The sequence below is a fragment of the Neomonachus schauinslandi genome, chromosome X (genome assembly GCF_002201575.2).
Source record: "Neomonachus schauinslandi chromosome X, ASM220157v2, whole genome shotgun sequence".
In the NCBI taxonomy this organism is placed as follows: domain Eukaryota; kingdom Metazoa; phylum Chordata; class Mammalia; order Carnivora; family Phocidae; genus Neomonachus; species Neomonachus schauinslandi.
Window position 1 is genome coordinate 80,888,196 of NC_058419.1, and position 16,010 is coordinate 80,904,205.

General features: G+C 37.3%; 1 protein-coding gene across 2 annotated transcripts in view; it reads left to right on the top strand.

The window, feature by feature from the left end:
• The window catches only part of FAM120C (family with sequence similarity 120C), a 104,636-nt gene that overhangs the window by 30,252 nt on the left and 58,374 nt on the right, over window positions 1–16,010 (top strand). For both annotated transcript variants that reach the window (XM_021703945.2, XM_021704023.2), the window contains exons 5-8: window positions 13,161–13,263; window positions 13,805–13,881; window positions 14,325–14,605; window positions 15,463–15,736. In XM_021703945.2, coding sequence (XP_021559620.1) covers window positions 13,161–13,263; window positions 13,805–13,881; window positions 14,325–14,605; window positions 15,463–15,736 — 735 coding nt within the window. The remainder of the gene's footprint in view (window positions 1–13,160; window positions 13,264–13,804; window positions 13,882–14,324; window positions 14,606–15,462; window positions 15,737–16,010) is intronic.

Here is a 16,010-nt window from a genome sequence, read left to right on the forward strand (position 1 = left end):
GTCAGATATCTGGTTTGTGCAAATATTTTCTCCCAGCCTATAGTTTATCTTTACATTCTTTTAACAGTGTCTTTTGCAAAGGAAAAGTTTTAAATTTTCATCTCTTATGGATCATGCTTTTGGTGTCACGTATAAAAATCCTTTGCCTAACTGCAGGCATGCTAATATTGTCCTGTTTTCTTGTAAAAATTATATACTTTTATATTTTACATTTAGAACAAATCATCCATTTTGAGTTCATTTTGTATAAAATGTGTCAGGTATTTTGGTTTATATTTTGCATATTGATGTCCAGTTTTTCAACAGTTTGTTGAAAAGACTGTCTTCTCTCCATTGAATTGCTGTTTGTGTGGGCCTATTTCTGGACACTATTCTGTTCAGTTGACCCATATGTCTATCTATGTGCAAATAGGACTCTGAATACTTTATGGTAAGTCAAAATAAGGTAGTGATCCCTACAATTTTCTTTTTCTTTTTCAAAATTATTTTGTCTGTTCTAGTTCCTTTGTCTCTCCGTATATATACATTTTAGAATAATCTTTTCTATATCTACAAAAAATAATCCTGCTGGGATTTTAATGGGAATTCCTTATATTAAATATACAGTTGACCCTTTAACAACATAGGGGTTAGGGAAACCAACCCCCCCCCCATGCAGTAAAAAATCCACATATAATTTTTAATTCCCAAAAAACGTAGCTACTAATAGCCTATTATTGACTGAATGCCTTACTGATAACATAAATTGTCGATTAACGCATATTTTGTATGTTACATGTATTGTATACTGTATTCTTATAATCAAGTAAGCTAGAGAAAAGAAAATGTTATTAAGAAAATTACAAGGAAGAGAAAATACATTTAAAGTACTGTATTGTATTTATGAAAAAAATTCACATATAAGTGGACCCACACAGCTCAAACCTAACACGTGTTGTTCAAGGGTCAACCGTATAGATGAATTTGAGTTTTCAAATCCAGTAATACAATATATCTCTCCATTTACTTAGTTCATCTTTGATTTTTTTCGTCAGCATTATATAGTTTTCAGCATACAACCCCATACATTTTTTCTTTTTTATTATTTTTTAAATTTGAATTCAATTAATTAACATATAATGTATTACTTGTTTCAGGGGTACAGGTCTGTGATTCATCAGTCTTATATAATACCCAGTGGTCATTACAACACATACCCTCCCAATGTCCATTACCCCGGTACCCCATCCCCCACCCCCTTCCCCTCCAGCAACCCACAGTTTGTTTCCCAAGATTAAAAGTCTCTTATGGTTTGTCTCCCTCTCTGGTTTTGTCTTGTTTCATTTTTAACTCATGATCCTCTGCCTTCTTTCTTCAATTCCACGAATCAGTAAGATCATATGATAATTGTCTTTCTCTGATTGACTTATTTCACTTAGCATAATACCCTCTAGTTCCATCCATGTCATTGCAAATGGTAAGATTTAAATTTTTTGATGGCTGCATAATATTCCATTGTATGTGTATGTGTGTGTGTATATATATGTATATACACACCACATCTTCTTTATCCATTCATCTGTTGATGAACATCTGGGCTCTTTCCATAGTTTGGCTATTGTGGACATTGCTGCTATAAACATTGGGGTGCACGTGCCCCTTCGGATCACTATATTTGTATCTTTGGGGTAAATACCCAGTAGTGCAATTGCTGGGCCGTAGGGTAGCTCTATTTTCAACTTTTTGAGGAACCTCCATACTGTTTTCCAGAGTGGCTGCACCAGCTTGCATTCCCACCAACAGTGTAGGAGAGTTCCCCTTTCTCTGCATCCTCCCCAACATATGTCATTTCCTGATTTGTTAATTTTAGCCATTCTGACTGGTGTGAGGTGGTATCTCATTGAGGTTTTGATTTGGATATCCCTGATGCCGAGCAATGTTGAGCACTTTTTCATGTGTCTGTTGGCCATCTGGATGTCTTCTTTGGAAAAATGTCTGTTCCTGTCTTCTGCCCATTTCTTGATTGGATTCTTTGTTCTTTGGGTGTTGAGTTTGATAAGTTCTTTATAGGTTTTGGATACTGGCCCTTTATCTGATATGTCATTTGCAAATATCTTCTCCCATTCTGTCGGTTGTCTTTTGGTTTTGTTGACTGTTTCCTTGCTGTGCAAAAGCTTTTTATCTTGATGAAGTCCCAATAGTTCATTTTTGCCTTTGTTTCCCTTGTCTTTGGAGATGTGTCCAGCAAGAAGTTGCTGTGGCTAAGGTCGAAGAGGTTGCTGCCTGTGTTCTCCTATAGGATTTTGATGGATTCCTCTCACATTGAGATCTTTCATCCATTTTGAATTTATTTTTGTGTATGGTATAAGCAAGTGGTCCGGTTTCATTCTTCTTTATGTTGCTGTCCAGTTTCCCCAACACCATTTGTGGAAGAGACTGTCTTTTTCCCATTGATATTCTTTCCTGCTTTGTCAAAGATTAGTTGACCATAGAGTTGAGGGTCCATTTCTGGGTTCTCTATTCTGTTCCATTGATCTAGGGGTCTGTTTTTATGTCAGTACCATACTGTTTTGATGACTACAGCTTTGTAATAGAGCTTGAAGTCCGGAATTGTGATGCTACCAGCTTTGGTTTTCTTTTTCAACATTCCTTTGGCTATTTGGGGTATTTTCTAATTCCATACAAATTTTAGGATTATTCCAGTTTTGTGTAAAAAGTTGTTGGTATTTTGATAGGGATTGCACTGAATGTGTAGATTGCTCTAGGTAGCATAGACATTTTAATGATGTTTATTTGTTAAATATATATATTTATATATATATAATATATTTAAACATATATATATATATCCGTTAAATATATAAATATTTGCTAAATTCCAGTATGAGTTCTAGCAATTTTGGGGTGGAGTCTTTTGGGTTTTCCACATAGAGGATCATGTCATCTGCAAAGAGTGAGAGTTTAACTTCTTTGCCAAATCGGATGTCTTTTATTTCTTTGTGTTGTCTGATTGCTGAGGCTAGGACAAGTCCCATACGTTTTTTAACATTTATTTATTCTATATTTGAGGCCCCTTTTTAAAGGATATTGTTTTGTTCATTTCAATTTCTAATTGTTCACTGCTACTGTATAAAAATATGATTGATTTTTGTGTGTTGACCTTGTATCCTACAACCTTTCTAAACTCACAAGGAGTTTTTTGGTAGATTTCTTGGTATTTTCTGTGTAGATGATCATACTGTCTGTGAATAAGGACAGTTTTATTTCTTTTCTAGTTCGTATGCCTTTTTTTTTTCCTTACTGCACCATCTAGGATTTTCAAACAATGGTGAATAGGAGTGATGAGAGAGGATCTTGTTCGCAATCTTTGGGAAGAGCATTCAGTCAGCATTAAGAATTACATTAGCTATCAGTTTTGTAGATGTACATTATCAGGTTGAGGAAGTTATGTTCCTAGTTTACAAAGAGTTCTTATCATTAAAGGATGGTGTATTTTGTCAAATGTATTTTTTTGCATCTGCTGATAGGATCATGTGCTTTTTCTTCTTAGTCCATTGATTTTTTAATATTGAACCATCTTTGCATTCCCAGGATGTGGTCAAGGTATATTCTTCCTTTTTTATATTATTGGATTTGAATTACTAGTATTTCATTGGACATTTTTTCATTTATTTTCTTGGGAAGTATTGGTCTGTAGTTTTTTTTGTGCTGTCTTTGTCTGGTTTGGTATTAGGGTAATGCTGGACTCAAAATGAGTTGGCAAGTGTTCTGTTTTTATTTGGAAGAGATTGTGTAGAATTGGTTTTTCCTCTTTAATTGTTTGGTAGAATTTGCCAGTGATTTCTTGCAGAGATTACTTTGAATTTATGCTGTTTAGAGTTTTCTAAGCTTCTTGAATATCTAAGTATGTCTTTCACTAAATTTGAGAAGTTTTCAAGATAGTTTTTTCAAATAGTTTTTCTGTTCCATCTTTTCCTTTCCTTCCATGAGTAGGATGACACCAGTGTTAGACCTTTTGGTATTATCCTGTAGATCCTTGAGGCTCTGTATTTTCCAATAAAATTATGATTTTGTCAATGATTTTCACACTCGATAATTTCTTTTGATTTATCATCAATTTCATTGACTCTTTCCTTGATCATCTGTATTCTGTTATAGAGCCCATCCAATGAGGTTTTTTAAAACTTTGGTTATGGTATTGTTTAGTTCTAAAATTTCCGTTTGGTTCTTCTTTACATATTATCTTTTTTTGCAGAGACTTTCCATCTTTCTCTTTGTTTCATAAGTGTTCCCCTTACTTCCAAGCACTTTTATAAAGCTGCTTTAACGTCTTTGTCAGATAATTCCAGTGTGTTTGTCATCTCAGCATTGAGATTCTTGATCTTGTTTCAGTATAATAGGGAATGTTGACAGTTTTGTTTTAGGAGGCAATTGACCCATTTAGGTTCAGACCACAAGTTCTTAGCATCCTTCTGTGGGCTGTGGTTTCATTGTCAGTGCAATTTTCAAAGTCTTTGCAAACTTATTTGGCTCGATCCCATGTATATGCCACCCAGTCAGTATCCAATCTGGGACTTGTTTGGTTGTATATCTCTTCAGTTCTCAGAGTCTGTGGTCTGCTGTTTAGTGTCAGATCCACACATTCTGCTGCTCCCTCTCTGCCATCTCTTCAGTACTTCCTGGTTAATTGGGCCACCCTTTCTCAGTGTCTGGGTCCAAGCAGCAGAAGGATAGAAAGAGAGGAAAAGCATCAAAGGCTTACCCTACCCTACTGAGACCATTGCTTCTGTGATTGGAAAAGAAGTTTACTGTTATTCCCCTGTTGCCACTGCTGCCACCATAGGTTTGTTTCAGTCTGGCACACATGATAACAGAAAAAAGGAAAAGAAAAAAAATTGGAGTGTTTCCATATACTTTCTTGAGTTTTCAAGAACCCCTTGCCCATTCTTCAAGCCAGAACTAAACTAAGGTTTCCCATGGCGCTCTCTGTCCACATCAATGTATGCTTCCAGATGTTAGGCTGTATTCTGTCCACACCAAGGGATACTGGAAGAAAAAGAAATGCTAAACTCACCCTTGATTCTGTGGTACTTTGAATTCTGGTCTTCATCCCCAGTCCTCCTGCTACTGTTTACTTTTCAGAGTCTTCAAATAGCTGCTCCTCAGTTTTATAACTACCTTCCAGTGGGAATAAGGTAGTGTGTTTACTCCATCAACACTTCATTTTGGGAGCATAAGTTTTCCTAACTAGTTATGTGATAGCACAGTCTAGCATCTATTACTTTACATCTAACTTTCTAGCGTAATTATAAAAAGGGTTGTTTTTCATAAAAAATGTACTTGGGGCTTTATTTTCTCAAAGAGCTTAGTTTCTTTCGATATTCAAATCATTGTTTTTCCAAGTGCCTTTCCTAACATCATCTTTCATAATTCTTTCTTCCACTTCCACAATTCTTTCTTCCAGACACTTCATTTTCCATGACTTCTAGCATGATGTACACAGTCCTCCATTATTTCCCTTGACTTAAGGAAATCCTAACCTTTATGATAGATTTTGCTCATTCACTTTGTTGATTTCCATTGTACCTTCAGCTGTTTGCATCAGACAATTAGGAAAACACTCACAAAGGAAGAAATTGACATAGTGGGTAGGGAAAGATGCTAGTGTTAAGTCGGAGATACTGTTTGGATAGAGAATAAACTTTCCTTCCCTTTTTTATTGTGGTAAAATATATATAACATAAAATTTACCATCTTAATCATTTTAAATGTATAGTTCAGTGGTATTAAATACATTCATAATGTTGTGTACCCATAACCATCATCTATCTCCATAACTCTTCATCTTGTAAAACTGAAACTCTATACCCATTATATGATAACTTCCCATTTTCCCCTCCCTCCAGCCCTTGGCAAACACAATTCTATTTTCTTTCCCTATGACTTTTTTTTTTTTAAAGATTTTATTTATTTATTTGAGAGAGAGAATGAGAGAGAGCACATGAGAGGGGGGAGGATCAGAGGGAGAAGCAGACTCCCCGCTGAGCAGGGAGCCCGATGCGGGACTCGATCCCGGGACTCCAGGATCATGACCCGAGCCGAAGGCAGTCGCTCAACCAACTGAGCCACCCAGGCGCCCTCCCTATGACTTTTTAAAAGATTTTTATTTATTTATTTGACAGAGAGAGAGAACACAAGCAGAGGGAACAGCAGAGGGAGAGGGAGAAGCAGGCTCCCTGCTGAGCAGGGAGCCCAATGTGGGGCTCAATCCCAGGACCCTGAGATCATGACCTGAGCTGAAGGCAGATGCTTAACGGACTGAGCCACCCAGGCACCCCTCTTTCCCTATGATTTTGACCACTTTGGGTACCTCATCTAAATGGAATTATACAGTATTTGTCTTTCTGTGACTGACTTATTTAACTTAGCATAATGCCCTCAAGGTTCATCCTTGTTGTAGCACGTGCCAGAATTTCTTTCCTTTTTAAAACCAAATAATATTCCATCATATGTTGACAGAGGAAAAATTTTAAAAGTGTTCATCTGAGTGGTGAATATTTTTAATGTTACAGCTTTTGCTTGCCTTTATAGCTTTATGATCTTTGGACTCTGGATAATGACTATTCTTAGTAACAAAGATCCCCCTTTTCACTAAACAATAAGAACAAAAAATTTTAAAAATAGGGTCTTTGCTATGAAATCCACCCTAAATGTTTTATAGTGTTTCCTAGGCACCTTTGTATGTATGTTTTGATGTGGTAGTGATCTCAGTGTAAAAATTTTTAACCTGCTTTTTTCACTTAACATTACGTCTTAAACCAGTTTTCATTGTTGTTGTATAATTTTCATAAACATCATTTTTAGCAGTTGTAGAATTATGAGAGCTCTTCTAAACAAACATACAAAAACTGCTAGGTAATAACATCAAAGGACAGTGTTCTACTCTGCTACCTATGGCCTCTGGGGATCTATAAAAGAAAAGGGTAGGACATTATTAAATATGATCATATATTAAATACTGAATATACTTCCACAGACAAGGTCCCATGCTAGACACTAAAATATAAATGTGAATAAACCCTTCTCTGTTCTTGGAGAACTTTAGGTTAAATGGGAGGCAGAAGCAAATAAGCACAACAAAGAAAAACGACAATAAATGTGTCACAGAAGGGAAGGTTTCATAGAAGTCATACCCTTCAAGGAAGAGTAAATGTTTGTCAGGGCACAGAACAGTGGTACATTGAGGGAAGCACACATAACTCAGTATTTCAGGGGATTAGGTCATAGATCTTTACTCACTGATGTTAAATAGTTTACAAGTTAAGTGCAGAAAGCAAGTTGAAAAACAGTATAATAATATGATTCCATATATATGACAAAAGCAAAACCATATTGGTATACCTACATAATGTGTATATGACAGGACATAGATCAAATTGATAACACTGGTCCCTTCTGTGGAGGGGAATAAGTACAGAGCTATAGATATTAAGGAAGACTGTGTATGCCTTATATCTTTTAGGAGATTGTTAGGTGTGTAATTAAATATAATATGGAAATAATAGTGAATGTATAACTAATGGAACCTTGATACAGTGGAATATTATTTAACCAATAAGTCAGTAATTTGCATATATTCTTGAGATTTGGAATACTTGTTCAGTCAATTATATACTCAATAGATTTTTGAAAAAGCAGAGTGATTTTATTTCTAAGTGAGGCTGGAGGACCTTGTGGTCTTGATTTCTCTGTTTGTGTGCCTGAATGTATACAAATAAAGACATCTGGAATGCTATATAGATCCCAGACAGTTCACAATTACAGGTTGTGAGAGAAAAGATTATAAATGTTTAAAATTTTACTTTTTTGGATTACATATTTTAATAATTTTTTATATATTTCTATAAGAAATGTTTCTTGCAGTTAGATGATTTTTTTTGTATAAAGTACTCATCATTGGGGTTGTATGGTGAATTGGGCACTCTCATGCATTGATGATGAGAATATAACTTGAGACATGGGTTTTGGAAAGAGATTTACTGTCATGTGTCAGAAGTCTATGAATTTTAGACTTAAAGACACCTGCAGATTGAAAGAAAGGGGATGGAGAACCATCTATCACGCTAATGGACATCAAAAGAAAGCCGGAGTAGCTATATTCTATCAGACAAACTAGGTTTTAAAACAAAGACTAACAAGAGATGAAGAAGGGCATTATATCATAATTAAGGGGTCTATTCATCAAGAAGATCTACCAATTATAAATATTTATGCTCCCAACATGGGAGCACCAAATATACAAATCAATTAATAATAAACATAAACCCATTGACAATAATACAGTAATAGCAGGAGACTTTAACACCCCACTTACAGCAATGGACAGATTATCTAAGCAGAAAAATCAACAAGGAAACGATGGCTTTGAATGACACCCTGGACCAGATGGACTTAACAGATACATTCAGAACATTTCATCCTAAAGCAGCAGAATACACATTCCTTTCAAGTGCACATGGAACATTCTCCAGAATGATTCACATACTGGGTCAAAAATCAGCCCTCAACAAGTACAAAAAGACTGAGATCATAACGTGCATGTTTTTAGACCACAACATTATGAAACTTGAAGTCAACCACAAGAAAAAATTTGGAAAGACCGCAAATACAAGGAGGTTAAAGAACATCCTACTGAAGAATGAATGGGTTAACCAGGAATTAAAGAAGAAATTTAAAAATACATGGAAGCAAATTAAAACGGAAACAGGACAGTCCAAAACCTTTGGGATGCAGCAGAGGCAGTATTAAGAGGGAAGTACATTGCTATACAGTCCTACCTCAAGAAGCAAGAAAAGTCTCAAATACACAACCTAACCTTACACCTAAAGGAACTGGAGAAAGAACAGCAAATAAAGCCTGAATTCAGGAGAAAAAGGGAAATAATAAAGACTAGAGCAGAAATAACTATATAGAAACCAAACCAAACCAAAACAAAAAACCCATAGAACGGATTAACAAAACTAAGAGCTAGTTCTCTGGAAGAATTAACAAAATTGATAAACCCCTAACCAGACTTATCAAAAAGAAAAGAGAAAGGACACAAGTAAATAAAATAATGATTGAAAGAGGAGAGATCACAACCAACACCACAGAAACACAGTTATAAAACAGACATATAGATCAGTGGAACAGAATAGAAAACCCAGAAATGGACCCTCAACTCTATGGTCAGCTAATCTTTGACAAAGCAGAAAAGAATATCCAGTGGAAAAAAGACAGTCTCTTCAACAAATGGTGTTGGGAAAACTGGATAGCAACATACACGAGTATGAAACTGGATCACTTTCTCACACCATACACAAAAATAAATTCAAAATGGATGAAAGACCTCAGTGTGAGACAGGAATCCATCAAAATCCTAGAGAACACAGGCAGAAACCTCTTTGACCTTGGCAGAGGCAACTTCTTCCTAGACACATCTCCAGAAGCAAGGGAAACAAAACCAAAAATGAACTATTGGGACTTATTCAAGATAAAAACTTCTGCACAGTGAAGGAAACAACCAACAAAACTAAAAGGCAACCTATGGAATAGGAGAAGATATTTGCCAACGACATATCTGATAAAGGGTTAGTATCCAATGAGATACTAATGAAAACTTATTAAACTCAACACCCCCCAAAGAAAATAATCCAGTAAAGAAATGGGAAGAAGACATGTATAGACGCTTTTCCAAAGAAGGCATCCAGATGGCCAACAGACACAAGAAAAGATGCTCAACATCACTCATCATCAGGGAAATACAAATCAAAACCACAGTGAGATACCACCTGACACCTGTCAAAATGGCTAAGATTAACAACACAAGAAACAACAGGTGTTGGTGAGGATGTGGAGAAGGGGGAACCCTCTTGCACTATTGGTGGGAATGCAAACTGGTCCAGCTACTACTCTGGAGAACAGTTTGGAGGTTCCTCAAAAACTTAAAAATAGAACTACCCTGCCATCCAGCAATTGCACTACTAGGTATTTACCCAAAGAATACAAAAGTACAGATTCAAAGGGGTATATGCTGTTTATAGCAGCATTATCAACAGTAGCCAAACTATAGAAAGAGCCCAAATGTCTTTAGGCTGATGAATGGATAAAGAAGATGTGACGTATGTATGTGTGTATGTATATATATACACACACACACACTAGAATATTACTCAGCCATCAAAAGGAATGAAATCTTGACATTTGTGACCAAGTGGATAGAACTAGATTGTATTATGCTAAGTGAAATGTCAGTCAGAGAAAGACAATTACCATATGATCTCACTCACATGTGGAATTTAAGAAAAAAACAGGATCATTGGGGAAGGGGGAAAAGAAAACAGAGAGAGGAAAACAAGCCATGAGACTTTTTAAAAAAGATATAATTTATTTATTTTAGAGAGTGAGTGAGTAGGGGGAGGGCAGATGGGGAAGGAGAGGGACAAACAGACTCTCCATTGAGTGTGGAGCCCAGTGTGGGGCTTGATCTCATGACCCCGAGATTATGACCTTAGCCAAAGCCAAGAGTCAGATGCTCAACTGACTGAGCCACCCAGATGCTCCTAAACCATAAGGGGCTCTTAACTGTAGAGAACAAACTGGGGGTTGATGGAGTGAGGCATGTGGGGGATGGGCTAGATGGGTATGGGTATTAAAGAGGGCACTTTGGGGGCACCTGGGTGGCTCCGTCGTTAAGCGTCTGCCTTCGGCTCAGGTCATGATACCAGGGTCCTGGGATCGAGCCCTGCATCGGGCTCCCTGCTCTGTGGGAAACCTGCTTCTCCCTCTCCCACTCCCCCTGCTTGTGTTCCCTCTCTCTCTCTGTCTCTCTCTGTCAAATAAATAAATAAAGGCTTTTTAAAAAAATAAAGAGGGCACTTTTGATGAGCACTGGGTGTTGTATGTAAGTGATGAATCACTGAATTCTCTAGAAACCAATGTTGCATGGTATGTTAACTAAAATTTAAATTTAGGGCGCCTGGGTGGCTCAGTTGGTTAAGCGACTGCCTTCGGCTCAGGTCATGATCCTGGAGTCCCGGGATCGAGTCCCGCATCGGGCTACCTGCTCAGCAGAGGGTCTGCTTCTCCCTCTCCCGCTCCCCCCTCTTGTGCTCTTTCTCTCTCTCACTCTCTCTCTCAAATAAATAAATAAAATCTTTTAAAAATAAATAAATAAAAAATAAATAAAATAAAATTTAAATTTAAAAATTGTGTCTATGAAAATGACCATATCCGGGCGCCTGGGTGGCTCAGTTGGTTAAGCGACTGCCTTCGGCTCAGGTCATGATCCTGGAGTCCCGGGATCGAGTCCCACATCGGGCTCCCTGCTCGACGGGGAGTCTGCTTCTCCCTCTGACCCTCCTCCCTCTCATGCTCTCTGTCTCTCATTCTCTCTCTCTCAAATAAATAAAAAAAAAAAAATCTTTAAAAAAAAAAAAAGAAAGAAAGAAAATGACCATATCCTTTGACCTAATATTTCCACTTCTAAGAATATTCCCTATGAAATAATCCAAGAAAGTTATGTAAAATTATGCTTATCAAAGCATTTTTATAATGATAAAGTAGAAATGACTTTAATAGTTTATATTCCATTTGATGAAATATTAGGAAGTTCATAAAATTATATTTAATAGGACTTTAAAATTACATTGGAAAAGGTTTGATAAGGAAAAGCTCCTTTTCAGTCAGCCCTAACCCCTCAGAGATGACCAGTATTTTTACTTCTTTTGCCATAGATTAGTTTTGCTTCTACTTGAACTTTATATGTACTCTTTTGTGTCTCTCTTCTTTCACTCAGTATAAGGTGTTTGAGGTTTATCTATGTTGCGCTTTGTTCTTTTTATAACTGTATAGTATTCCATTGTAGGAATCGACCACAATTTACCCGTTCTTCTCTTGGTATACATTGGAGTTATTTGAGTTTGGGGCTATTATGAATAAAGTTGTTGTTAGCATTCTCATTCCTATCTTTTTGTGGACATATGTACTCATTTCTCCTGGGTAAATACTTGGAAGTAGGATTGCTGTGCCTTACGGTAAATACATGTTTAACTTTATAAGAAACTGCCGATCTGTTTCCCAAATTATACCAATATACACTCCCACCAGCAATGCACTGCAGTTCCAGTTATTCCATATCCTTACCAGTGCCTGATGCTTATAATCTTTCATTTTAACCATTCTGGTGGATATATAGCGGTGACACATTGTGGTTTTTGTATATGTTTAAGTGCTTTTTATTTTAGTGTTCATACCGTTTGAACCAATGATTCCACTTTGGGGACATTTTCTTAGGAACATAATCTGCAATCCAGAAAAAATTTATATGTACATACATGTTCTTTGCTGCATAACTTATAATAGCCGAATGTGAGAAATATCCTAAGTATCAAATATTAGGGAAGTAGTTACATTTATGCTTAAGAAATATGGTCATTCAAAATTATAATACAAGAAGGATATGAAATTATATAGTATCAACTATAGAAACTATGTATATTAAAATAGACCGTATGTCAACAAAAGTTTATTTTAAAATACTGGAAGAAGGGGCTTCTGAGTGGCTTAGTCGGTTAAGTGTCTGACTCTTGATTTCAGCTCAGGTCATGATCTCAGGGTCCTGGGCTTGAGCTCCGTGTCAGGCTCCCTGCTCAGTATGGAATCTGCTTGAGGATTCTCTCTCTCCTTCTGCCCCTCACCCTACTCACATGCTTGTGCTCTCTCTCTCTCTCTTTCCCCCGCTCTCTCTCTCAAATAAATAAATAAATAAATAAATAAATCTTTTAAAAAAATTTTAAAAATAAAATACTGGAAGAAAACAGACCAAAATATCTTTGGGTGATGGTAATATGTAATTTTTCCCCATCCTTATCTATTCTTTCTAATGATCATATGACCATTTTAGAGTAGCACAAAATGTAAATAAACTTTATTTATTTATTATTTTTAAGTTTTTTTTTTTTTTTTACATTTTATAATGCTTTCTCTCTACCTAATCTTTTCTGCAACATGAAAAATTGCTCTCTTGGGTTTCTTAAAATATGTTATTTCTGCTACTGTTTTGACTCTTCAATTATAAATTGCATGCAAAATACACTCTCATGTTGTTTCTTCTCCTGAACATCTGATGTTCCAATGTCCAGTCCAGGACAGAAGATAAAATAGAGCGATTCAAGAAAGCAGTTGAATACTATTCAGTCACAACCAAACTCTCTTCGCTGCCAGTGGGTCCCTCCTCCTTTCTAGGTAAGGATTCCATCTGATGCAGAGCTCCTCTATCCAAACGGGAAACCCAGTCCCTCATGGGAACTCCTGGGCCAGAGTGAAATGACTTGTTGTATTGCACTCTTGTAGAAGTCATTCCTGTTTGGTGGATACTCTCTTTTTGATTTTCATGTCAGAAGAGTGGTTTCAAACTTGTAGGTGGGGTCCAATGCCATTTCCTTAGCTTGGGCTTCTTCTGGCACTAACCTCCATTACAGCCTGGTGTATGTAAAATAGCCCTGTCTCTGGGTTCAGGCCTGAGTTTGAATTCCACCTCTGCTGCTTAATAGCTGTGTGATCTTAACTAGTCACATATGCATGTATGTTATGTGGCTTATGATACCTATTTTATAGGATTTTTTAAAAAATAATTTCTGTAAGGTTCTTGGCATGGTACATAGCTGGTGTTCAATAAATTATAACTTATCTATTAATAATTTTTCAAGCAATGTGGGGTTAGCAGAATGTAATATGGTAGAATTATTTGGATTGACTAAAGTATAGCCCTTTCTCTTGGCTTCAGGTTTTCGGAATAATCGGCTTGGAAATCCTCCCCTTCCACGAAATCAGATGGGCACTATTTCTGCTGGAAAGCCAATGGTAATATCTTTCAAGAGTCTCAAGACCATGTGTTAGCATTAGACTCAGGTTGCTTCCTGATTTTTATACTCTGAGTTAAGAAGTTAAGGTAATTCAATGTTATCAGAATATCAAGGCTGTATATACCTATGTCACATTCTCAACTCGAGGCTGGCAGACTATGTAAAGAAAACATCCACATTAGTAACCACTAGGGCATTGTGAAGGTAGATTAGCTAATGTTGGAGAGTGGTTCTAGGAGACATGGATTGGTTCATTGTCCTGCCTCTGGAGGATTCTGTCCATATATCACTGTTAGAATAATTTCTTATTATTCTCAGTAGGTTCTTTATATCCCAGTAATCCCTGCTACTGGCATTACCCACTGTGTCACAACTTCTGAGGGAACCATTTTGGAGCCTATTCAAATGTTAAATAGCTTTTCTGTCTGTTTTATCCTTTAGTTTTCTAACCATGTGCCACCGAAAATGAAATATCCACCATCATTCCCAATGGGACCCAACGCCTCTCTTCTCTTCTCTCCCCATGCTTTGGGGGAACCCCATGCTTTTTCTGAGGATCCCATGCTGCAGGACAGCCCCTTTGCCAATTGGGCTGTCTCTTACGACTCCTCTGCATCCCAGTTTCCCAATTACCTGACTTCCAAAGCCTCACCTCCTTTGGGACCAGACTCTTCTCACTCCTCTTCCTCTGATGGTGAGGAACCAAATGGAACCAGCTCTGAGTAAGTATCTGAATAGGCACTCAAGGGAACAGACTTCTGGTGCATCTGTATTTTTTTTGCTGGTAACCTTGGTTGGGTGTGGGGAAGTATATGTTTCTGGCTTTTCTCTCTAGCTCTTTACTCTTAAATGAAGTAGGAAAACTCTATGCTTAACTATTTCATACTCATACGGACTCTGTACAGTTGGTAATTTTCAGATACCCAGACCCCTGAAGTAAAAGGATGCATAGCAGCTGGTTAGGGAAGCCCTAGGTGTGGGTGTGCTACATTTCATGGCTGTCATTTCTCAATTTTTGAGAGGGATGGATTGAATGTAGAAAAAAATGAAAAGAATTTACAGAGTTGAAGTATTAGAACAGTTGAGTAGGCAGTTATATTGCTTAAGACAGGGTTCTGAGGATTAAAACAGTGGTATTTTATACTAGCTTATTTGTTCTTAGATTATTTCTCCAAGCAGATTCATCCTGGGAAACAGAGCTACTTTGAGGTTTCAGTTATTAGTTTCTTAGAATGTAAGCTGACTCTAGACATGGCCTCTTATAAGGTGTAGAGGAAATATATCAGGTCCAATACTTAGTGTCTTGACTTCCAGAGGGTTTGTAAGAATCCTTAGGATCAGAACAGAAATCTTCAGTTGGAATTTCTTTTTTTTTTTTTTCTTTGAGTATACTCATATGTTTATATCTTTGGGGTTTTTTCCAACTGAATTATTTTATTATGTTATGTTAGTCACCATACAGTACATCATCAGTTTTTGATGTAGTGTTCAATGATTCGTTATTTGCATATAACACCCAGTGCTCATTACAACACGTGCCCTCCTTTATCCCTTCTACATGGTCTTTTGAAATTTTTAGTCACATCACAGAAACACTTCAGCAGCAGCCTGGATGGGAGGATCCAAATGGTGACAGAGGGTCCTGGGTACAGCCCATCGATGCTGGAGTTGCAGATACCAACCTGGGTGATGGAGAGCCCCACATCCCATCCCTGCTGTCTATGTCTACAAGGAACCACATGGACATCACCATTCCGCCCTTACCTCCAGTAGCTCCCGAAGTCTTGCGGGTTGCTGAGCACAGACACCGAAGGGGTCTTATGTACCCATATATCTATCATGTCCTCACTAAGGTAAGAGAGCACATCAGCACCTGCCTCCCTGCTTTTAACATTGTACTTCACACTTCCTAGAACCATAAGTGATCAGAGAAAATTCTAATTGTTATCTGAAGGGAGATAAAAGGAAACCAAGTATACTGGGGCCCCTCATTGCATTAAGGGCCTCAGGTGAAGGGAGACCAGCAGGAGATAGAACTTTATAATAAATGAGGCCCCAAGGGGCACCTGGGTGGCTCAGTCGTTAAGCGTCTGCCTTCGGCTCAGGTCATGATCCCAGAGTCCTGGG